The following is a 25,458-nucleotide window of genomic DNA, read 5'->3' on the forward strand; positions in this document are numbered from 1 at the left end:
AGGAAGGGATGATACTTAAAAGGTGAAATTAAGAGGTGAGAGAGGAATATAATGAGAGGAGATGGGGAGAGACAGAATGGGGTAAACTATCTCATATAGAAGAGGCAAGGGAAAAGGGTTACAATGGAGGGGAAGAATTGGAAGGCAAAAAGGAATGGGTCAACCTTATTCCCATTAAATTTGGCTTGGGAGGGAATGAAACACACACTAAATAGGGTATCTCACCCTACAGGAGAGTAGGGTCGAAGGGGATGAGAGGGAAGGCAGGCTGGGGGGAGGGAAGTTGGAAGCACCCACTTTTGAAAAGGGACAGGATCAAAGTAGAGAACAGAACAAGTGGGAGGTGGAATAGGAGGGAAGGAAATATAGTCAGTCTTTTACAATATATCTACTATGTTATTGTTTTGCATTAGCCACACATGTACAACCTATACTGAAGTTCTTATCTTCCCAGTAAGGGTGGGTGATAAGGGAGGAAGGGAATGAATCTGGAATTCAGTTTTAAAATCAAATGTTTAAATATATACTATTATTAATACTATTTTACATGTAATTGGGAAATAAGATATACAGGCACTGGGGCATAGAGATACATCATGCTCTACTGGAAAAGTCGAAAAGCGTATGGGAGAAAATATGGGAGACAGCAGATTGGAGGAGGGGATATTCTGTGGGACTGCTATTTTGGAGCGGTGGGTGGGGGAAAAACGGGGAGAAAATATCTAACTCAAAATCTGGTGGAAAGGAATGATGTAAATCAGAAGTTAATAAAGCATTTGAAAAATGGAAAAAAAAATAAAAGAGGCATTACCTTATAGGCATCTGATCAAACCTGACACCAATCAACTGCAGCCTGTTTTGCATTAGCAAAGACTTCAGAGCCTCAGTGATCTAAGCAGGATTGTTTTATTTATTTATTTATTTATTTATTTTTTGCCCTGTGAGGATTAAATGGATCTAAAAACTATGAGGTTTACAGAACAAACACATAAATCATCATCCAGGAGTATGTGGAACATTTGGGATCCTGGTATCAGAAGCTTCTGAGTTAAACAGCAAGCAAGTGTGATTTGGGTGTAATTGGGTGTAATCAGCCAGGGAGCTTAACAAAGCTTATTATATAGAGCTGTGGCCATGGAAGAAAAGGTGGCCAGGGAGTGAGGCTAGAAGCCTGGAGAGAAGGTGACTCACAAAGCCAGCCACTTGTTGGTCAGCCACCTCAGTGGTCCCTTAATAGAGGTAACAATGATGAGACCAAGGATTGGACCAACTTCAGTTAAGAGTTGGGCCTTCAGCAACAACCATTTACCTCCCTCTGGTGGCCATTAAAAATAAGCTTTTCTAATACAAAATTTATCTGCTTCTAAAATGTGAGATGATGAGACCCACCTGTTATTCACCTTCATAAGACGGAAATTTGTTTACTTATTTTAAACCAGAGTTTTCATGTACACTTGATAGCAAACTCACTGTTGTATTTGAAGATTCCGAAGAAAGAATATCCACAACAAGAGGGTCAGAAGTCTGTAAATTTACCACTTCCAGCTTGGGATTAATCTGCATGTAAAAAAGCTTAACATTAATGTTTTCCGGAAGAAGATACTACATTTTAAAATGTATGACATTCAGGTTTTCACCTCATAGAAAAATTAACAACTGTCAGTTTTCAGATTTGGGTGCTTGAGTGTGCAGTGATTTTCCAAGGGGTGAGGGCACATGCATTAGGGTTGGAGTACTGTGTATTCGATGTCCTGGATCTACCATATGTAGCCTTGGGCCAATCACCTCTCTGGCATGTCTTCTCATCTGTAGAATGAGGGGCTTCCAAGGTCCCTTCCTTGGACACCTGGAATCCTATGACAACTCTCTGGGGCAGAGGTTTGGGAGAAGGACCAGAGGAGGCAAAGCCTATTTAGCATTTCTCATTTTTTTCTGTCTGTTAACATCTCTTTTCCTGTTCTTTCATCCTCATCATTAAGACCTTTTTTTTTTGTGCTGAGCTGAAAGCACTGTCAACAAGACAGTCAGCGTGGATAGGGGCCAAAGGGGGCTCAGTATCCCTGTCATCTGACTATACAGTATAAAAATGATTCAGAGGGAAAGACCAGCCTCCAGAGGGATGGCATTTTCATCTTTGTGCTACATGTACACAGCAGTACCTGAACATTTTTAGGATAATTCACAAGTTACCAATATCATTGGCCTCTAATAAAACTATTAAATGATGAAAGACCAAGTGTAAAATGCATTGGATTTAGGGGTCACAGGGTCATAGGTCTATCTAGGGTTGGAATGGATCTCAGAGGTCAATAATTTCAATCCTTCCCTCCCCACCACAGAACTGGACTAGTCATGTAGTGAACCAGGGATAAAAGGATGGACAGCCTTCATACCCCACTGGTGTTCACAAAATGTCAAGAGATGCAGAAGACCCCCAGCACATTGGGTGGCCCCTTAGGGAAGAATTTATGGGAGGGAGGCTATGGACCTCACACAGGATAAGAGTGTATGGGCTTGGGCTAGGGTCCTCACACATTGATGAGTTCACAGATCCATCAAAATGTAGGCTATGTACTTACTACAATCTTAATAATGCATGGTGATGAAAAACAGGTTCGTTTTTATAAAAAGCTTTAGTTGCTAGGTAACTGTGACCACGATTCTATAAGCAGCAAGAGCATTTCTATAAATCCAGCCCCGAATGTAGGAGTTGGTGCATTTCCCCTCTCCCTGGTACTCTTGTCCCATTGACATAGTTATTCATCATAACCTGGCCCTGACCAGTCCTGACTTGTGGATGGCTGGAAGGGCAGGAATGAGGGGGGACGACTCTCAACTTCGCTACAATTCTGCTGTCAAGGAAATATGTTCCTTTGTGACTCCGTAGAGGTGAGTGCAAACCCAGGCTCGTTCCTGCCAAGTAGTTTTGAATAAGTCCCAAGTTCATTCCAGGGAGAGAAAGGAGCTGAAAGGAAAGGCCAGTCTTCTCCAAGTTCAGAGACCAGAGCAGATACTTTATTCACTTTTATCTGCTGCCATCTAGTGTACATCAGGCATTGTTCACCCAAGGAGACAGAGTCAGCTTACATGAGGACCAGTGACCTGAACTCACAAGTATCTAACAACTGAGAGGCTGCCTTGAAAAACATCTGTATTCTAAATACAACAAATTAACTGATGTTTCATAGGGTTGGCTCCATAAGAGCTATTACTGTACATGCCAATGCAATGTTCAATCTCTGGATTTGAGGTAAACCTCTTAATAATTTCATTGTCTTTTTCAAAGAGAGCAAACAAAAGCAACATTTCTAGCAAATTCACATCATTCAGTCCTGTAACTAAGTTCAAAAGTAATAACCATGAATAAATTCAGTTAGTACCACTTAGAATTTTACAATCACTGGAGAATCAAACCAGACACCAGAGCAGGATGCTAAGCTAAAAGGAAAAAGTATGTTTTATGTTCAATGTCCAAAGTCTGGTGGTGGGGAACCTGCAGCCTCGAGGCCACGTGTGGCCCTCCAGATCCTCAAGTTAGGCCCTTTGAATCCAAACTTCACAGAACAAATTCCTGTAATGAAGGGATCTGTTTTGTAAAACTTGGACTCAGTCAGAAAGCTGCACCTGAGGACTTAGAAGGTCACACGTAACCTCAAGGTCACAGGTTCCCCACCCCTGGTCCAAACAGTTGGAGATTAACACTCAGATTCCTTACTTTAGAAAATAAATCGATCCCTTGTGAGGATCAGCTAAAAACCCTTTTCAGGACATCCATAAAGCAGTATCACACAGTTAATTGAGCTCTGGTTTTTCCTTCTTTGCCTTGTTAAATTCCTGGGGGAACAATACAGACTTAATAGGTTTAATGTGGCAATTGCAAATCCCCAAAGCACTGGAAAAACCATCCTATGAACGAATTCTTCTTAGCGTCTTAGTGATTTTGAATCTTTCTCTAAAGCCATTTAGGATTCTGGCTTCTGCAAGACATGAGCTCCTCTAGAACACACCCAATGTATCACTGGGCTTCACTGCTAGCCTGCTAGAGCAGGAAGAGCCCTGGTTCTTGGAGTCCACATTCTACCACTGACTACCTGGGTGACTCTGGGAAAGTCCCTTCTCCTCCCTTCATCTCAGTTTCCTCATTTGTAAAACGAGGGGTTGGACCCTGCAGTTCATTCCCAAAAGCCTCACTCCTACAGCTGTCCTTTCCTCATGAACACTTGTGGAGGAGGGAAGGCTAACCAGGCGAGGACTGTTCTGGGAACCTTCAGTTCTTCCATTTCACACAAGGATGCTTGAATTCCAGCACCAGAGAGGGTACAGTGAAAGTCAGCTGATGGGGCTTCTTCACTAGCATGCACAAGTTCTTTAGAATCTACTTCTTTTCCTCTAGGACTTCTCACCACCCAATGAAAGTTGTTTTCATTTCATTTTGGGAAGCAAGGTGGCCTTGCCCAAGAGTTGTCCATTCAGTAAGTTACTTTGAAAATCTGCCAACTTTTATTTCAGTAAATTCGAGTTAGACTCACAACAAGGAAATGTTACCCACAGTTAATGCCTGAACCCAAGGTTTTACACTTAATATATCCACTCAGGCTGTCTCCTTTCTGCTGTTCATGAAGCAGTCCTGTGGCTGCCCATTAAGAAATGAGGCATGTTATTCTCCAATAAGGTGGTGATGGGCTTTAGCTGGGACTCACCATCCATTAGCAAAGAAACATTAGCATTTAGCAAACCAGGGGGCTGGGGTGAGGAGGGGAGGGGAGAGAGGGCTTTTAAAGAGGCCAAATGATTTCCAATGGAAAGATTAATATCATTATGTAAATTCCAAATGAGTCTCAAAGAAAACACAGTAAAATATCAACCATCTTGCCAGAAAATAAGCTGCTAAATATGTTAAGAGATTCCCGGGTTACTGCCAGAAAGATAATCAGATAAGTCAGTAATATACAATTGCCTTTTCCCTGCATCTCTCATTCTTTATACTCATTCAATTCCATCATTAAGGTCTGATTTGGAAGACTAAGTCTCAAATTTCTCAAAAGTAATAAATATAACCCTATACTGTGTCCAAGTCTCCAGAATATACTTTCTATTCAAAATGTTGCAAGAGTTTTCTGTAGAATTGTTTGACCTGCAGCCCTTGTAGAAAGCAGAGATCTGAAGTCATTTGATGCTCCCCTCTCTCTCCTTCCACCCCTTTGCAAAAATAAAAAAAATTACCACAAGTTAGATTCAAACTAACATTAAATGAACTTACTAACTATCTCTAGTTTGATTCATGCCAGGCCCTTTCAATGCTTTCCCTTTTACTAGACTAGATGGTATAGTGTAGGCCTGGAATCAGAAAGACCTGGATTCAAATTCCACTTCAGATGCTTAGCAGCTGTGTGATCCTGAGCAAGTCACTAAACCACCGTCTTATCTTCCACATCTATAAAATAAGGATAATAACATACCTCCCAGGGATGTTGTGAGGATTAAATAAGATAATATATGCAAAGTGCTCTGCAGACCTTAGAAAACTGTGTGAATGCTATTAATGCTATTATGGTCATCATCATCATCATAATCATCAACATAATCATCATCACCACCACCAACACCATCATTACCACCACCCCCATCACCACCACCACTACCACCACCACCACCACCACCACCATCACCACCACCACCACCATCACCACCACCACCACCATCACCATCATCACCAACACCATCATTACCACCATCACCATAATCACCACCACCATAATCATCCTGCCTTTAGGATTTGTCAGGGCATCATTTCAATCCATTTGAAAATAAAATCAATCTGTATTCAGAAGAGCACTTTGGTACTTCACTAGTTTACTTAGATGCTCATCATGCAGAAAAAGGGGTGCTCTTTTACCCCCAACTTAACACCTTCACTTTATTTTAAGAAGAGCTTAAGAAACTGACAGATGGAGGCTCAGATGCCTTTTGCTTCAGTAGCTTTTCACACACTAGTGATGCCAAGTGCTCGTCCTTTAAGCTATGCTGCCAAATCTACTGACGAAGGCTAAGCAGATTTTTACAGAGAGGTACACTGAGGTATCAAGTGGCCAGTTTTCTCAGGCCACCAGAGTTCCTAGTCAATGCAAGGCATGACACTCCTAGTCCAGAGCTGTTAGGGGAGTTCTTTAAGCTTGTGAGGGATAAAGAAGGTTGAAGGCCTGGGCCATCCCACCCGTGGGAGCTGGACGCTGAGAGTTTTGTTTCTTAGTCAGGCTGGGTCATCTTGGTCTATGATCCAACATGCTTCAGCTGGGGACCTTTCTTTGTTTTTACCAGAATCAGCAGGGTCACATTCTACCATTAGGCTTAGTAAAACTAGGTAATGAAGTCTGGCTGGTTGTGAGGAAGGAGGGGGTTAACCACAAGTAAAATAATTAATAGACAGTATCCAAAAAGGAAGTGGATAGGATAAAATTTAAAAGTCTAAAATTTTGATGGAATGGCAAACTTTGAGAAAGCAACAAGATTAGATTGTTTTCTCTAAGAACTAGGACATATGTATATGTATGTATATACACACATACATCTATACATATACACATACACGAATATATATTTTCTCTAAGAACTAGAAAATAGATCTCTTATCAATTCCCAAATGTGCCTAATGGGGTATATAAGCCTTAAGTATGTTTTAGCAATTAGTTCTCAAAATCAGATTAAGGATTTTACATATAAATTATGTAAATAATTATAAAAAATTAAAATATCATAGTGAGATAGTCTATGATTGTTCAGAAAAAAACTTTATTAATAGTATGAACCTAGCTATTAGGCATTAGACAATGCCTAGCCACATGAAGCTTGGTCCAAACAATATTAATAAGTAAGGTTTTCCAAATAATACAAAAAAATATTTCTCTAAACAAGCAGAGATCTGATGAGGTCACTACCCTGCTCAAGAATCTTCCCTGGCTCCCTTTTGGCCTCTTGGACAAAAAGTGCAATCTGCTTTGTTCTGAAGGTTCTGAAAACCTTCACAGTCTGGTTCCATCCTCTCCAGAGGGATTTCACATTACTTGGTGAACTCTACACTGTAGCCAAAGTGGCTTATTTGCTGATTGTTCCCAGTCCATCTCCCACCTCCATGCCTTTGAGCGGGTTGCCCCATAAACCCAGAGCACACTCCCTCAGCTCTTAGGATCCTTTATTTCCTCCAAGGCTCAGCACAGGTGCCACTTCCTCCAGGAAGACTTTCCTGATCTGCCTAGTTGTTAGGGTTCTCTTTCTCCTCAAATTATATTATGGATCTAAGCAGGCTTCTTGAGGGAAAAGCTTTTTTTGTTTTTGTCTTTGTGCTTCTGAAGCCTGACACATGTGGTGCCTCGCACACATTAAGTACTTGATACATGTTTGGTGCATGAATGAATGAATGAAGAATGAAAGAATGAATGAATGAATGACTATACTAGGATGAGGAAGTGGGGAGGGGGAGGGAACTGGGTGTGGTTCATTTGAAGTTTGGGAGAAGATTCCAAAGAGCTCTTTACTACCAGCCAGACTTCACTCCCTATTTCCCCTAAGACTGAGGAGAGGTGGTGATCCTGTTGCCTCAGGAGGAAACCAAGAGAGGTGCCCAGCTGAGGCACGGTGGATCACAGGCCAGGATGATCCAGCCCGACTGGGAAACAAAGGAACATTGAAGCCCCTGACCTCCAGGCCCTCCCTTTTCTTCATTCCTTGCAGACTTAAAGGGGGTCAGGAAGCCTTTATAGTTCAGTCTCTGTCACTATGTGATCTCAGACAAGTCATAGCCTCAGTTTTCTCATCTGTAAAATGTACAACTGGGAATAGATAATCATGCACGGTTAGCACAATGCTTTCTGAAGGGGTATTCATGATTTGCTGAAATTTAAACAATGGAACCAGTTGGATCTCCTGGTGTCACAAGAAGAGGGAGCCCTTCTTCTTTGTCAAGCCCAAGCCCTCTCCATGGACAAGCAATCCCATTCTTCATCCTGTCTTGTGCAGCAGATTTCCCCCTTCACCACCCCCACTCCCTCATTTATCTGCAATCCCTCCCTGTTGGCTGGCTGTTTCCCTACTGCCTACAAACGTGCCTATGTCTCGCTCAACCTCAGATGTGCCTAAAACTGATCCTCCTGGCCCCATTATCATCTTCTATCTCTCCTACCTTTTGAGGCTAACCTGGAGAAGGCCATCTACAGTAGGTGCCTCTACTTCCTTTCCTGTCACTCTCTTAACTCTACATCTGGCTCCAGCCTCCAACGGCCCTTTCTCAGTCCTCATCCCTCTTGACCTCTCTGTAGCCACTGACACCCCATTGTCCTTGACTCTAGGTTTTCATGACACTGCTCTCTCCTAGTTCTTCTCCTCCCCAACTCTAATCTCACCTGAGCCTCCTCTGCTGGCTCTTCCTCCAGGTCATGCACACTAACCATGGCTGTCCCTCAGGTCTCTGTCCTGGGCCCTCTTCTCTTCTCCCTCTACATACTTCCCTTGGTGATCTCATCAGCAACCCTGGATTCAATAACCATCTCTATGCTGATAATTCTCAAATCTACTTATCCAGTTCTAACCTCCAGTCTTGTATCCTCAACTGTTTATTAGACATCTCAAACTGGATCTCTTATGGAAATCTTAAACTCAACATTTCCCAAACCAAACACATTGTTTTTCCCCATTGGACCATCCTTGCTTCCTAATTATCCTCTTACTGTCAAGGGCCCTGCCATCTTCCCAGTCACCCAGGCTTCATCACCCTCTTAGCCCCACATCCAATGTTGCCAAGGCCTGTCATTTTTAACTTTGTAACATTTCCTGATTACTTCCCCTTCTCTCTGACAGTGCTACCACCCTGGCATAGGCCCTCCTTACCTCAATGCCTGGCCTTCTCCAACAGCTGTTGGGGGGCTGCCTGTTTCCAGTCTCTCACTATACCAGAACATCCTCCACTCAGCCACCCAAGTGATTTTCCTAAAGCCATCACGTCATCTCCCCATCCAGTAAATCTGGTGGCTCCTTATCACCTCTGACATCAAATATTAAAACCTCTGCTTGGTGTTCAGTGCCCTTCATTAATTGGCCCTCTCACCTTTCCAGTCTTCCTATACTTTATACCCCAACATGACTCTGATCCAGTGACACTGGTCTGTTCCACAGAAAAGACCCTCCACCTCCTGACTCTGGGGCTTTCCCTGGCTGTCTTGTGCATCTGGAACGTGCTTCTTCCGCATTTCTACCTCCTGGCTTTTTATGAGTCCAAGCAAAAATCCTACCTTCTACAGGAACCCTTTCCCAATCTCTTAATTCTAGTGACTGTTTCATTTTGTCCTATATATAGCTTGTGTGAATGCAGTCACTGACATGGCCCCCTGGCAGGCTGTGACTCCCTGAGAGGAGGGACAATCTTCTGCCTTTGTATCCCCAGAGTTTAGTGCCTGGCACATGGTAGGTGTTCAATAAATGTGTATTCACTTATTGACTAGATCGGAACACTAGGTAGTGCTTTGAGCATGGAGACAGAAAGTCCTGAGATCTAATCCAGCCTCAGACACTTATTAGTTGCATGATCCTGAGCAAGTCACAGAACCCTCTTAGCCTCAGTTTCCTCATCTGTAAAATGGGAATAATAATAATAGCACCCCCCCCAGGGCTTTTGTGAGAGCTTTCATTCAACTGACAGCAGTGATGCTGATATCCTCTGTGTCCCAAAAGACTCTAGTGTTTTTGTCCAAAGATCTGGAATCTTTAGTGTTGAGAGGTTCACTGGCATGTGTTAGATCCACACCCTGGGAAAGCAGTGAGTGACCTCTCTTAATTTTATTAGGTTGGCAGAAAGCTGCCTTTGTATCTGAGCAAGGAGTCACCAATGAATTACTATTTGTAAAGCACTCTGGAAACCTTTTGTACAGTATAAACACTAGCTGTTATTACTATCTGTTATTACTATCTATTCACTTTTAAAAATTGAAATGATTTATTTATAATGTTAAAATTTAAAAATGCTGCATAAGTGTGGAGATGTATACTTAAAGGCTTCCAAACTGCAATTTAAACTCATATAAAGAACAAATCTAAAAGGCATTTAACAGCAAGGCAACCAAAATAACACCTAATCTAAAGAAGAACCAAATGCCCGATAGTATTACAATGATTACAATGTGCAAACGATGCCACTTAAGTAGAGTAGGCATGTGGGCCCTTTCATTCACTGAAATACTCTAGGAACAAAATCAGTAGAAGACGCTTGTCCATGTGTGAAAAGATTTAGAGGGGACAGACTCTAGGGCATGGGTGGGGAACCTGCAGCCCCAAGGTCATATTAGGAAGTGTGGCCCTTTGATAGAATCCAAGTTTGGTCTCAAGGGGCCACACTTGAGGACCTAGAGGGTCCCCCCCAGTTTGGATCTAACGGGCCACACTTGAGGACCTAGAGGTCACATTATGGCCTTGGGGCTGCAGGTTCCTCACCTCTGCTCTAGATACTCTGCTCTGGTGCCTTACTTTTATTAGACCCATCTGCCCCCAGAGAGTATTATTAGATGAGTAAATTAAAACTCTTATGATCCTTTCACCTCTTTCTTATATTTATGTTAAAAGGAGAGCTAAATAACAGAACTGAAAAAAAAATAATAGAACTGACTTCTGGATGTATATTATTTAACCAATGCTAATTGTAGAAATTCTTTCCCTTCGCCCCTATAGAATGACAGAAACTCTGCATGGAAGGGATATCAGAGGAGGTGTAGTCCTCTGGACAAGTGTGCTAGAACAGGACCCACCCATAACTCACCTGACCAGTGGCCAAAAGCCCTCCATTGAGGAAGAGCTCACTCCCTCCTGGGGTAGCCCCTCCCCCACTTTTGGACAGCTCTGTTGGTTAGGAAATTTTCCTCTCTGAAACTTCTACTCATTGTTTCTGTTTCTGCCTTCTGGACCAAGCAGCAAAAAATCTGATCCCTCCTGACATGATAGCACTTTAAAGACCTGAAGTTGGTTCTCATGTCCCTTCTAAGTCTCTCTTCTCCAGGTTAAATTTCCCCAGTTCCTTCAGCTGATCAGATTCTCTAGTTGTCAATGTCCTTCCTAAAATGAGCCCAGAACTGTATATGCTGCTCTAAATAGGATCTGACCAGGGCACAGGATTGCAGGGCAATGACCTCCTTGTTCTTGGACTTCTGAGTCTCCTAATGTGGGCCACCAGAATTACTAACATCTTTCACCAGCCATCCACTTCCTAAACTGCCTCTCTCTCCTCAATTCCTCAATTCCTTTCATTGAATTGACACCAGTGATGCTAATACCCTTGGTGTCCCAAAAGTCTCCAGTATTTTTGTCCAAGGATTTGGAATCTTTAGTGTTGAGAGGTTCACTGGCATGTGTTAGATCCATGCCCTGGGAAATCAGTGAGTGACCTCTCTTAATTTATTAGGTTGGCAAAAAGCTGCCTTCCTATCTGAGCAAGAAGTCACAAAACCCCAGCGCTCTGACACTTACCTGGTGGCACCTGTGGACCCCAGCTTATCAGAGTCTAATAAGCAACAGCTGCTGTTACTTCAGAGCACCTGTCTTCCTGGGATGCAGGAACAGCCTCAAATTTGCTCATTAGCTCTAAATGTTCACAGCTATTCCTCCCTTTCTTCTATATGTGACACACTACCCTCCAATCTCCTGACATAGGTCAGAATTTCCCTTTGTTTATTAATTATTTTTTCTGTTGACACCGAAACCCTTCTATTTTTTTCCCCCAAAGACATCTAATTCCTGGTAATGTCATGTAGTGAATGGAAATGTATTCCTTAAGCTCCTCTGGTTTTTCTCCTAAGGAGGACACCAGCCTGCATCTTAAGCATGTTCGTGTTCCTCTGTTTCTGACTGTGTATCCTAGCAGGGTGGCTTACATAGTACTAGGTGCCTACTATCTGTTGGATGAATTCTTCTTGCTCTCCACACTTACCTTATGTGAGATACTCAATCTTTGGCCTTTCTGGCTAGTAACTCTCACTATAGCAAACTGCTTGTAGGCAGTAATCCTTTTAAGGATTTTGTCATGGAACCAAGGGAAAAAAGAGTTATGGAAGAACACAATGATCAATGGTATCAAATCAAAGAGAGGTCAATGAAGATGAATTTTCAGAAAAGGCCAATGCAATTGGTGACAAGGAGGCCCAGGAGACTGTTTTCAAGGGTGATCAAGGTGGAAAACAGATGATATGGAGAAGTAAAAAAGTCTAGGTGACTCATGGCATGGACCTGGCAATGAAAAGGAGTGACAGAGAGAGAGAGAGACAGAGAGAGACACAGAGAGACACAGAGAGAGAGAGAGAGAGAGAGAGAGAGAGAGAGAGAGAGAGAGAGAGAGAGAGGCCGAAGTGTTGAACCAAGAACTCAGATGAATGTGAGGGGGCGAGGCTGAGGATTTCAGATGAGGCACTATCATTACAAGAGAGAGGGGATGCTTCTTCCTCTGAGACAGGAAGGGAGGAGGGAACAGATAAAAACATGGACAGGCTGGGAGGAAAGTGAGAGAGCTCAGGTCTGACAACCTTAACTTTCTCAGGAATCAGCCAATACTAACCTCAATTGAATCAGGTTTTCTATCATGATGATGAGAGGTTCTGGGGTAGATATCAAGAAGATGAGGTGGGGCATCAAAATGTAACCTTTTGATGTTTTTTTTCAGAAGATCTTTATAATTCATTTCATCGAAATTTGTCTTCCACAATAAAATCTATAGAAAAGTGAATAATATAGACAGTTAATGTTTTCAGTATAAAAATTTTAAAAAGTATCGATTTTAAAAGGAATCCCTATGCCTAATTAGTTTTATAAGATGTTGGTACATTACGGTGACTTCCCAATGGATAGCTGGACTCCAATATGAACACTGTGAAATGTGACACAAATGCAAGGTATTTTTTGAGTGACACTATAAAGTCATGATTTCTGTATCAAGTAGAGCAGACCTTTTACACCTGAATTCATGGCACTCCTCAGAGCACCGAAGGCAGGAAAGAATGAACTGATTCTGCCATTGTTGCTGATGCTCTCAACACCACAGAATCACAGAAGGGTCCAGGTGGGAAGCACCAATGGGGCTGTGGAGTTCAATCCCCTCACTATACAGAGAAGAAAACCAAAGCCTCAGGCAGGGCCCCCAGTCATGCTGCAAGGAAGAAGGAGAACCAGGTCCCAAACTCCAGGCCTCCAGACACCACATCTGGTACTGTATCTCTACCTGAAACTGCTATTTCTGGGAATTGCTACCAAAGCTATTTTATGATCAAGATTAAAAAATAAATAAAAGAGATCCATTATATGTCATATTTCTGACCCCAAATAGTATCACTGAGCTTGTACCCATCTTATTCAGCTATGAATAACTTTTAGCTACTGTCAACAGATACTACCCTCAAGTAATAATAATAATGATGACAATAATAATAGTCAACATTTGTTAAGTACCTACTGTGTTCCAGGCACTATGCTAAGCTTTACAACTATAATCTCATTTTATCCTGACAGCAACCCTGGGAGGTAGGTGTTATTATAATCCCCATTTTATAGATGAGGGAACTAAGGCAAGCAGAGGTTAAGTGACTTGCCCAGGGTCACACATCTACTAAGTGTCTGAGGCTGTCTCCGGTCTGAGCCACAAAAATGTGTAGTATGGCAGCAGTGTCAAACTCATCTAAGGTCAGTATTTTCTTTAGATAAAAGATCCCAGAGAGTTGAGGGGGTTCACAAACCTGAGCATCAGCACCTCCCGATGTGAACTGTTGGCCACCTTTTGAAAAGGAAACAGCAAAGACAGGTCCCTAGAGAACGACAGGGCACAGGAAGGAAAAAGGAGACGTGATCAGGGATGCTCTAGAATAAACAAGGTTATAGAGAGTAACGGCAGTCTATTTTTCATCTCACTTTATAGAAACCAGACCATAAAAGACCCCTGGCTGAACACTAGCTGCTGACAGCTAGCATACAATCTTAAAAGTAACCTTGAACCAATTATAAATTATGACAAGAAAATATATCATAATCTCTTTTATCTTTACAGTTCCACTCTGGGAAGCATTCATATCAGCAGCAGACATTTCAAGGAATGGGCTGGGATGCCTACATATGAACACAGGTCATTTCCTACTCCAAAGTAGGAAATGGGTTTCTCTGTTTCTCTTGGTTTCTCTGTCTGCTTCTCCCATTGATGCAGTGAACAAATGAAAAGTCCTTTAGAATTTTTCATGGTCATCAATCTGACACTCACTTCATACTGAAATACATGTCACATTTGCCCTTTCAAGGACAGCTTGACATAAAAGTATGTTTGCTCTTGGTTTTTCCAGTTTCATTTTGCTTTTAATTTAGCTTCTAAGTTAGACATGAAGTTACAAAACAATCTATATGTAGGAACCACCACCTTTATAAAACCTATGGCAGCAGCTGCATTCAGAGAAGCTGCAGATTCAGATGCAGAAGGAAAGGCTTAAGGAACTGAACCCTGGGAACAGACCTGCAAGCAGGGGAACCTGCCTAACCAGTGGGTCCCATGCCCCCAGTCATTTTATCTTTGATGTCACAATGTTCTTTTTTTCACTCTGCTTCCTTAGACTCCCCAAATTAAAGATATATTTGTGTTAGCAAGCATTCTTTTGGAAAAAAAAAAAGAAATAGCCAGATCTGGTGGTGAATACCTATGGTGTAACCTGTGGCCAGCAAGGCTGAGCCTGGTGGATCATTTGAGCTCAGGAGGGCTGGGCTGTATCAGGGCTAATGCCAGTCAACTGGGTGTCCACACAAAGTCCAAAACCAACCAGGCGAGCCTCTGGGAGTAAAAAGCCACCAGGCTGCCTGAGGAAGGGTGTCAGAGCTGACATCTGCTGCTAGGTGTCTGTGTCTCACTCCTTTGTGACGCTTCCTAGTCAGTATGTCTGGGGCAGCCACACCAAAGGGCCTCTTTGGCTGTTCTCCCATCTCAACCTCATTCATGCCACCTCAAATGAGAAGATTCCCCATAAGTAGGCTGGGGGGAGGGTTCTCCTTTCACTGTCCCTTCTGTCCCTGGCAGCCAGCACTGGAGCCATTTGGTAAGCCTCAAGGGGGCATTTCGTGACACCAGCAGGGCTAGGGCAGAGGGGGAGACCTGTGCCCTGTATTCCTGCCACCCCACCCCCAACAAGTCCAGCTTCTGGTACCCCTCTTTGTAGGAACATTTAAACTTGCCACTGAAGCCACATATTCAAAGACTTCAACAACCATAGTTCAGAACAATTACTTGTATAGTTTTTCTCTTTTCCTCTCTACTATTATGTTGAATGGGCCCTCCTGTTCTATGTACTCCTTTAACTACCCTATTAAATTTCTTTTTACCTATCAGTGGAAACATTCAGAGTCCCTCCACTATGAAGGAAAAGGCTTTGATTCTTGTCTTTTGAATTCACTTTTGACTAGACAGAATAGGAATCTTTAGAAGGCCAAGGGTGGTCAAATGGAGAATGAAGGGTAAATGGTTCTCTAAGGCCTGATGACATGCAAAGTTATTCTTGTTTGTCCTTATTTAATCTTGTTTGAGGAGATTCCCTCTAAAATGATTTTGTTAGAGAATTTTCATAGACACAGAGGTAAATCTGCTTATCTTTGGACTGTTCTCTAAGCAGAAATATTTAGAATTAGGTTAATCTAAGTTCCTAACATTGTTTCTGGAACACATAATTTTCTTTCATATGTCTAGCAAGGCCTGTTGGCTACTAATTTTGTTATTATAAAAAATTTTATAATCTATTTCTACTTTACCTAATTAAAAAATGGTATACCAGAAAGCATGCTGGGATCAAAGTTAGAGCTGAGTTTGAATCTCAGTCATTTAGTGACCACAAGCAAGTCACTAAGCCTCATGAAGCCTTGGTTCCTTTATCTATGAAATGGGAATGATACCATATGTACTACCTGACTTACCAGATGCTGGGAGCAAAGTAGGAAACAAATCAGGAAATGTATAACATGCCATCCTAGAGCAGAATGAGTTCTTTCTCCTTTAATACACTAAGCACAGTTCTACTTTGAGATTCAGTCTGTAAACTCATATTTTGGAAAAAGACAATCTCAAGTATATAAAGAAAGCCCCAGAGAAAATTACAGAAGTTAGAGACACTCAGAAGATTATTCAAGACTCTTCCTTGAAAACAGACTAAACCCAACCTATTTATATAGTCATGAATACAATGAAGGGTTAATTGAAAGAATGGATGTGAGAGAAATACCAAGAATATCCAGTGATAAATCACAATATTAGAAGTTGTTCAATTGGAAATGATATCATACGATCCCATAAAGGCAACTTCTTTGATAACAGCAGCAAAAAACATACTGCGCCAAGAGGGATAATAAAACATAATATTGTTGGGATTGAAAGAAATGTTTCTTTTTAAAAATGTAAAATACCATTGCCAGTACCGTGTGTCCTTGAAGCGTATAAATGAGTCTTCCTTCTACGAGATCCAAGATCTTAAGGGTGCCATCAGATGAGGCAGTGATGAGGTAATTACCCGAAGGGTGGAATGACAAGCAGTTGACTCCACTACTGTGAACTAATGTACATGAGGAAAAAAAGGGACATGCATACACCAATTACATTCTGAAATATTTCAAATAGGTTCCAGAATTTCAAAGCAGTATCTTTATCCCCATTGTAAGGAAGTAAAGATTTCATTTTAAAAGAGGTTATTTTGCTTCAGATCATCTCAATAAAATTAAATTATATTAAAAATTAAAGTTGGTTATATGGCATAATATAAGCAAAATATCTGAATAACTAGCTTAAGTGGTTGTTTTGACATCAAGGAGACATTTTTCTGGTCTAGTCTGATAAAAAGCGCTTGGAAAATGGGAGTGTATCATGGAAGTGTAATGTATTTCGTTATGTAATTAAGTTATTGGCTACAAATCCAACACACACAGAGATGCAGATATAGATAGATATAGATATATATATATGAAAATATACATATATATGTGTGTGTGTGTATATATATATGACAACTCAAAATTTAAAAACTAATTAGTAAGGGGAGAAAGGGAAGGTATCAAACACAGTAAGTGGTAGAAAAGAATTGTCCTTAAGAAATGGAAAAATAGGGGTGGCTAGGTGGTGCAGGGAATAGAGTGCCAGTCCTGGAGTCAGGAGGACCAGAGTTCAAATCTGACCTCAGACACAACACTTAACAGCTTGTGTGACCTTGGGCAAGTCACTTAACCCCAATTGCCCTGCCTTCCCCTCTCCAAAAAAGACAAAAAAGAACCACCAAAGAAAAAAAAGAAAGGGAAAAGTATACTCGATGTAAAATGAAAAAAAAAATCAATAGATTTCCGCCTGAAATTCAGACTGAAATCATCATAGGAGGTTATGTTCTATAAGGTTCCATATGCTGTTTAGTAAGCAGACTTTGTAGTATTGCCAAAGAATGGCGCTCATTCAGCCAGCCAATAACCATTTATTAAGTACCTACTATGGGGGAAAAGCCTTGTATTAGACAATAGGGGAAGCACAAAGACAATTCTGTATTTACATGTCCAGGGCCTAGCACAGTGCTTGGCACAGAGTAAGTCTTTAATGAATGCCTTTCATTCATTCAGGTGTGAATCCTGGGTTTCTGGAGCTCACCTGTAGTAAACTTACAACCTGGGATCTTGTGGCAGGGGGTCTGTTTACAGTGGAGGGGATTACCCTTCCTCCATTTTCTAGGCCTCCCAAGTTTCCCAACCTTGGCACCTACCTCATCTTATCAGTTACAGATGGAGCCAGAGCAACAGAAATCCTTTCCTAACCCCTTAGAAACTTTTTTTTTAAAGTCTATTCATAATAGATAATAGGAATAAGGATACGTAATCTGTGCTGGCCAGTTAAAAAGTGAAAGAAAATAGTCATTTCAATGGTCACTTAGTTACCTGAAAAAGGAAATCAACAGAAATGGCTCTTTGTTTACATCCCTGGGATACTGTAAAGAAAGTAATTATCTAAAGCCTGTGGACTTTCTCAGACCAGTACAAAGGCAGGCTGGTACCACTTTGGAGACTCATGAAAATGACCAGGCTAGGCCACAGAGAGGTTCGGAGGCTTAAGGGGGATTCTAGAAAGACTTGATGTGCTATGCTTTAGAAATTGTCACCTTGGTAATTCTGAAGTAACTTGTTTACTCTTATATCCCAGAGTTTCACTGTATGATCAGAACCTGCTGAAGCTATGCACGTACCACTGGGGTTAAAAGACACAAAGTTCGCAAACCTATCAGGAAAAATGAATAGATGTCAGGCACTGTCATGTTCATTAAGTCAAAGATTGCAATAACAGATGACTAAAGACTTCTTTAACAAAGCACAAGCACCCAAATGTGCCAGAATGGCCTGACTTACCCTTCAGAGTCTGTAAAGCTATTGATGCAGAGTTTATTTGTTGTATCCCAGATTTTAACAGTCTTATCCTCACTACATGATACTATTAGTCGTCCATCAGCTGAAAATCTGGAAAGCACAAGAAGACAGGTTCTAGCAAGCAGGTGGTACTTTTGATAAAATAAATCATGTATCCCTGAGAAAGCACTAAAGAGAGTCCTCAGGAGAAAATGCATACATTTAAACAACACTTTCATCGACAGAAGGAGGAAGGAACAGAGAAATAAATTGGAAATGAAATGAGCAAAAAACCCTGAAAAGCAACTAATAAGAAAATACAGGGGCGGCCAGGTAGCACAGCGAGTAAGAGCACCGGCTCCAGTGTTGAGAAGACCTGGAGATCGAATCCCAGGCTCAGACACTTGGCACCCACCCAGAAACACCTGGCCGTGTAACCTTGAGCAAGTTACTTAACCCCAATTGCTTAGGGGTGGCCAGGTGGCTCAGCGAGTAAGAACACCGGCTCCAGTGTCGGGATGACCTGGATCAAATCCGGGCTCAGATACTCAGCACCACACCCAGAAATAACTGGCCGTGTAACCTTGAGCAAGTTACTTAACCCCAATTGCTTAAAAAAAAAAAAGAAAATACAATTAACCATGAAATAGAAAGTCTATTAATAAGTGATAAATGAATTTTTAAAATCTCAATTGACCTTTCTTTTCTTTTAAAAATTAATTATTTTTAGTTTTTAGCATTCACTTCCATAAGATATTGAGTTTTAATTTTTCTCCCCTTCCCCACCCCAAGACGGCTTGCAATCTTATATAGGCTCTACTTATCCGTTTGCATTAAATGTGAGATGGATGAAATTATTTTTAAAAACCCTTTTCATTGATCAATAAACTTACGAGATGTTTTTTTGAACAAATAAAAATAAATAAACCTTTAGCTAATTTGAATTTTTAAAAGATAGGAAAATCAAACTGCCAATATAAATGATGAAAAAAACTCAGGGGTGGAGCCAAGATGGTGGAGTAAAAGCAGGAACTTACGTGAGCTCCTACTCCAACCACCTCCAATACCTGTAAAATATGACTCTCAACAAATTTTAGAGCTGTAGAACGCACAAAGGGACAGAGAGAAACAAATCTCCCGCTGAAGCCAGCCTGGCAGGCTGACAGGAAGGGTCTATCACTCCAGCTGGGAGCCTAGCACAGTTCCGTGTGAGCTGCACAGGCCCAGAGCTCAGGCGGTCCCAACCAGCGGCACAGGCAAGCCAGAGCAGACTTCAGGAGAGTGAATCACCAGCAGCTGTGGTGGTTTCCAGACTTCTCAACCCATAAATGCCAAAGAGAAAGTAAAAGGTCAGTGGGGAACTCTGTTGGAACTGGGTGAAAGAAGAGCACAGTCCAACCCCTGCCCATGGGAAGAGAGGTGACAGAGGTGCAGCGGCTGCAGCTGCTGCCTCATGGCTGCCTCCGGAGCTCCTGGCCTATAGATCTTAGGGGGACCAAGCAACCATTCAGAGGATAATCGCTCTTGCTTTGACCTGCTTGGATTTGGGTCACAGTCTTAGGTGGTGGTCCTGGGGTGAGGAACACCAGAGTGCCAGAGCTAATGGTGGCTGTAGAGAGGGCATCCTCTTCAGACCTCTGACAACATTTGCGAAAACCCCAGTGATTTGGGACACAGCTCTCTCCACTCTGGAAGCAGAGTTCTACCATGGCAAAGAACTCAAAAGTCAAGTAACTAGCTGGCAAGATGAGCAAGCAGAGGAAGCACAGCCAGACCATAGAATCCTTTTTTGGGGACAAAAAGGATCAAAACATGGAAAGACAACAAAGTCAAAACTCCTGCATCAAAAGCTTCCAAGAAAAATATGAACTGGTTACAGGCCATGGAGGAGCTCAAGAAGGATTTTGAAAATCAAGTAAGAGAAGTAGAAGAAAATTAGGAAGAGAAATGAGAATAAATCATGAAAAGCGAATCAACAGCCTTCTAAAGGAGACCCAAAAAATACTGAAGAAAAGAACACCTTAAAAAATAAACTAACTCAAATGGCAAAAGAGATCTAAAAAGCCAATGAGGAGAAGAATGCCTTAAAATGTGGAATTTCCCAGGTGGAAAAGGAATTTCAAAAACTCACTGAAGAGAATAATTCCTTCAAAATTAGATTGGAGTAAATGAAAGCTAATGACTTTATGAGAAATCAAGATACTATAAAACAGATCCACAAATGAAAAAAATAGAAGGCAATGTGAAATATCTCATTGAAAAAACCACTGACCTGGAAAATAGATCCAGGAGAGATCATTTAAAAATTATTGGACTACATGAAAGCCATGATTAAAAAAAGAGTCTAGAAATTATCTTTCAAGAAATTCTCAAGTAAAACTGCCCTGATACTCTAGAACCAGAGGGCAAAATGGAAATTGAAAGAATTCACAAAGAACTGCCTCTTGAAAAAGATCCCCAAAAGAAAACTCCTAGGAATATCATAGCCAAATTCCAGAGTTCCCAGGTCAAGGAGAAAATATTACAAGCATTCAGGAAAAAACAATTTGAGTATTGTGGAAACACGATCAGGATAACACAAGATCTAGCAGCTTCTACATTAAGGGATCAAAGGGCTTGGAATATGATATTCCAGAGGTCAAAGGAGCTAGGATTAAAACCAAGAATAACTAAATATGGTCATTCAATGAAATGAAACTTGAATTTCAAGTATTTTTTTTTTTGCCTTTTGGAGGGGGATTTCCAATTGCAGGGCAATTGGAGTTAAGTGACTCACCCAAGGTCACACGGCTAGTAAGTATTAAGTGTCTGAGGCCAGATTTGAACTCAGGTCCTCCTGACTCCAGGACCTGTGCCCTATTCACTACATCACTTAGCCTCCCCAACTTTCAAGTATTCTTGAAAAAAAAAAACAGAAAAAGCCAGAGCTGAACAGAAAATTTGACTTTCAAATACAAGAAGCAAGAGAAGTATGAGAAGGTAAAAAGGAAAAAGAAATCATAAGGAACTTATTAAAGTTGAACTATTTACATTCCTACATGGAAAAATGATAATTGTAATTCATGAGACTTTTCTCAGTATGAGGATAGTTGAAGGGAACATGTATGTGTGTATATATATATGTATACATGCATATATGTATGTATAGGAGGGTATATGTATGTATTAATATATATGTGAGTGTGTGTATATGTATGTGTATGTATACATAGACAGAAGGCACAGGATCAGTTGAATAGGAAGGGACGACATCTGAAAAATAAAAATTAAGAGGTAAGAGAGGAATATAACAGGAGGAGAAAGGGAGAGATAGAATAGGGTAAATTATCTCATATAAAAGAGGCAAGAGAAAACTGTTACAATGGAAGAGAAGAGCAGGAAGGTAAAAGAGTAAGGGCAACCTTACTCTCATTGAATTTGGCTTAAGGAGGGAATAACAGACACACTCAATTGCGTATCTTACCCTACAGGAAAGTAGGGGGTAAGGGAATAAGAGGGGGGATGATAGAAGGGAGGGTAGACTGGGGGAGAGGGTAGTTAGAAGCCACACTTTTGAAAAGGAACAGGTTCAAAGTAGGAAATAGAATAAGTGGGGGGGGGCAGGATACGATGGAGGGAAATACAGTTAATCTTTCACAATATAACTACCATGGAAACGTTTTACATAACTACATATGTACAACCTATATTGAATTGCTTGTCTTCCCAGTGGGGGTGGGTGAGGAGGGAAGAAAGGAAAGAATCTGGAACTCAAACTTTTAAAAACAAATGTTAAAAAAAATTTTTTTTCATGCAACTGGGAAATAAGATATACAGGCACTGGGGTATAGAAATCCATCTTGAGGGGCGGCCAGGTAGCACAGCGAGTAAGAGCACCAGCTCTTGTCAGGATGACCTGGATCAAATCTGGGCTCAGATACTCAGCACCACACCCAGAAATAACTGGCCATGTAACCTTGAGCAAGTTACTTAACCCTGATTGCTTTAAAAAAAAAAAAGAAATCCATCTTGCAACTAGCCGTGTAACCTTGGGCAAGTTACTTAACCCCAACTGCCCTCCAAAAGGCAAGAAACAAAAAAACAAAAACAAACAAAAAAAAGAAATCCATCTTGCCCTACTAGAAAGTTATGGGGGGACATGGGGCAGAATATAAGAGAGAGCAGATTGGGGAAGGGGTACTCAGTTCGCTTGCTATCTTGGGGTGGGGATTAGGGGAAAGATTGGGGAGAAAATTTGTAACTCAAAATCTTGTGGAAATGAATGTTGAAAAGTAGAAATAAATAAATGAAAGATAAAAAAAAAAACCAAACCTCACAACAAATCAAGAGGAAATAAAGGAAATTAGAAACTATTTTGCCCAACTATATGCTGACAAAACTAAAGACAGTTTCAAGGGGAAAAAATGTACAAGGTGAATTTATGATTGAATTCTATTAAATATTAAAATAAAACTAATTCCAATATTACCTAAATTATTTGCAAAAATGGGAAAAGTAAGTAAGAATCCTATCAAACTCCTTTTGTGAGACAAATATGGTCCCGATATCTGAACCAGGGAGAGATAAAGTAGGGGAAAAAAAAACAAACTATAGACCAGTATTTCTAATGACTATATATGCAAAAATAATGGGAAAAGATGTTAGCAAAAAGACTATAACAGCATAGCCAAAAGGTTATATACTGTAACCACGTCAGATTTGTACCCAAAATACAGGGTTGATTCAATATTAGGAAAACAATAAATATAACTGATGATATTAACAACAAAAACAATGAAAATCATACTGATTTTATCAAAAGATTCAGAAAAAGACTTTTGATGAAATACACCACTTGTTTATGTTAAAAACAGTAAGGATGAGAATCAATGTGCTATTTCTTAATACAAGATATCATTTCTATCTAAAACCAAAAGTTAGTATTATCTGTAATGGAAAAATGCAAGGCCTTTCCCATAAGAACAGGGGTAAAGCAACAATGTCCATTGTCACCACTGTTAGTCCATATATTTGTCCAACTGCTAGCTATAATAAGAAAAATGAATAATTTGATGGAATAAGCACAGTTCAAGGAGAAATGAAATGCTGATTTTTGCAGATGACAGAATGATTTACTTAAAATATCCTGGACATTCCACTAAAAATTAAATGAAATGATAACGTCAACAAAGTGGGAGGATATAAAACAAACACATATAAATCACCCATATTTTTATATCTTTCCAACAAAACCCAACAGGAGGAGCTAAAAAGGGAAATTCCATTCAAAATAACTACAGAATTTATAAAATAGGAGTCCACATGCCAAAGTAAGTATTATATTAATATGACCACACATACAAAATAAGACTTTATTTCTATAAAGACAAACCTAAGTAACTGGGGAGATATTAATTGTTCATAATTGAACCATAAAAATAATAACAAAAAGAGTCAGTGCCATGTTAATCAAATCACCAAAGGATTAATTTACAGAACTAGAAAAAATATAAAAATTCATCTAAAGTAATAAACACATGGTGAAGAATCTCAAGGGAAATAATGGAAAGAAAAGGGAAACAAGGGAGGTTAGCAAGACCAGATTTTACATTACACTAAAAAGCAGTAATCATTAAAAAATATTTAGTATTGGTTAAAAAATTGAAAGTTGATTAGTGGTACCAATTAGGTACACAAAAGGCAGAGGCAAAAAGATTTAATAGTATAGTGCTCAATATATCCAAAGACCCATTTGCTATGAGGGTAATGACTCACTCTTTGACCAATTGTGCCATGCAAACTGACTAATGGTCTGCAATAAAATCAGTATAGTCAAACACTTCAAACCATATACCAAGGTCAGCTTCAAACAGATACATGACCTAGACATAAAAGGTCATATAACAAACAAATAAAAGGAACAGTGAAGAACAGTTTCATAACCATGGCAAGGGGAAGAGTTCTTGACCAGAGGATAAAAAGAATTACAGGAGATATAATAGACAATTTTGATTATATAAAACTGAACAAGGTTTTGCACAAAATCAGTGCAAGGGAATAATTTATCAGGGAAGAATTCTTTGTATCAAACTTTTCTCATAAAAATCTAATATCCAAGAGGAAATCTATAAGAACAAGGTCAATTCCTCAAAGATAGAAATAGGAAGCTCTATTTTTTAAAAGGCTCCAAATCACTCATAAGTGAAATGCAAATTAAAACAGTTCTGAAGTTTTACCTAACATGAATCAGATTTGCAAAGATAAGATGACAAGAAAGTAGTCATTTTTCAAGGGGTTATGAGAAGGAAAGCACACTAATCCATTACTGGAATTATTGTTAATTGGTCCAACCATTCCAGAAAACAATTAAAGACTATACCCCCAAAGTCTCATACCCCAAAGAGATCAAAGAAAGAAAGAAACCATTTGTATAAAAATATTTGTGGCAGCATTTTTTGCAGTACCAAAGAAATGGAAACAAAAGGAATACCTATCAACTGGGGGGAATAGCCAAGCAAATTATGGTATATGAACACAATGAAGTATTTTATGCCATTAGAAACGATGAAATGAATGGATTCTGAGAAGCCTGAGAAGACTTGTATGAACTGATGCAGAGTAAAAGCAGAATCAAGAAAACAATTTATATAATCTATGACACTATAAAGGAAAACAACGTTGAAAGACTTAAGAGCAATGATTTATGACATGAACAAAAATAAATCCAAAAGATCAAAGGCAAATAATACTTTCCACAACTTGAAAAAGAGATGGTGGACTAGAGATGCAAATTGTTTGGGTGTAATTATTTAAAATAATACAAAATAACAAAGAGCCTTTGGTAGAGGGGGAAAAAGGCTCGATGGGAGCCTAGTAAGACCTTTAGACACTGCTCTGGCTGACCAGTTAACTACTAAGAACTTCTCTTGGTTGTTGTGTAGCTTAATTCAATTCAATCATAAATATTTATTATCATTATTATTACTATTACCACTATGAATAACAATAACTAACTATTTTATGAGACTTACCCTTTGCCAGTCATTGTACTAAGTGCCTCACAATTATCTC

The 25,458-nt window shown here is 40.2% G+C and overlaps 1 protein-coding gene across 1 annotated transcript in view; it reads right to left on the minus strand.

Annotated features, from left to right (window-relative positions):
- The window catches only part of POC1B (POC1 centriolar protein B), a 96,260-nt gene that overhangs the window by 33,844 nt on the left and 36,958 nt on the right, over window positions 1–25,458 (minus strand). The window contains exons 4-9 of the mRNA XM_069095065.1: window positions 18,412–18,519; window positions 18,168–18,283; window positions 16,456–16,589; window positions 13,755–13,823; window positions 12,584–12,736; window positions 1,471–1,557 (exon numbers count right to left, since the gene is read on the minus strand). Coding sequence (XP_068951166.1) covers window positions 1,471–1,557; window positions 12,584–12,736; window positions 13,755–13,823; window positions 16,456–16,589; window positions 18,168–18,283; window positions 18,412–18,519 — 667 coding nt within the window. The remainder of the gene's footprint in view (window positions 1–1,470; window positions 1,558–12,583; window positions 12,737–13,754; window positions 13,824–16,455; window positions 16,590–18,167; window positions 18,284–18,411; window positions 18,520–25,458) is intronic.

The sequence above is a fragment of the Petaurus breviceps genome, unplaced genomic scaffold (genome assembly GCF_028583685.1).
Source record: "Petaurus breviceps papuanus isolate PSGF00001 unplaced genomic scaffold, PetGlider_PUasm1.0 225, whole genome shotgun sequence".
NCBI lineage: Eukaryota > Metazoa > Chordata > Mammalia > Diprotodontia > Petauridae > Petaurus > Petaurus breviceps.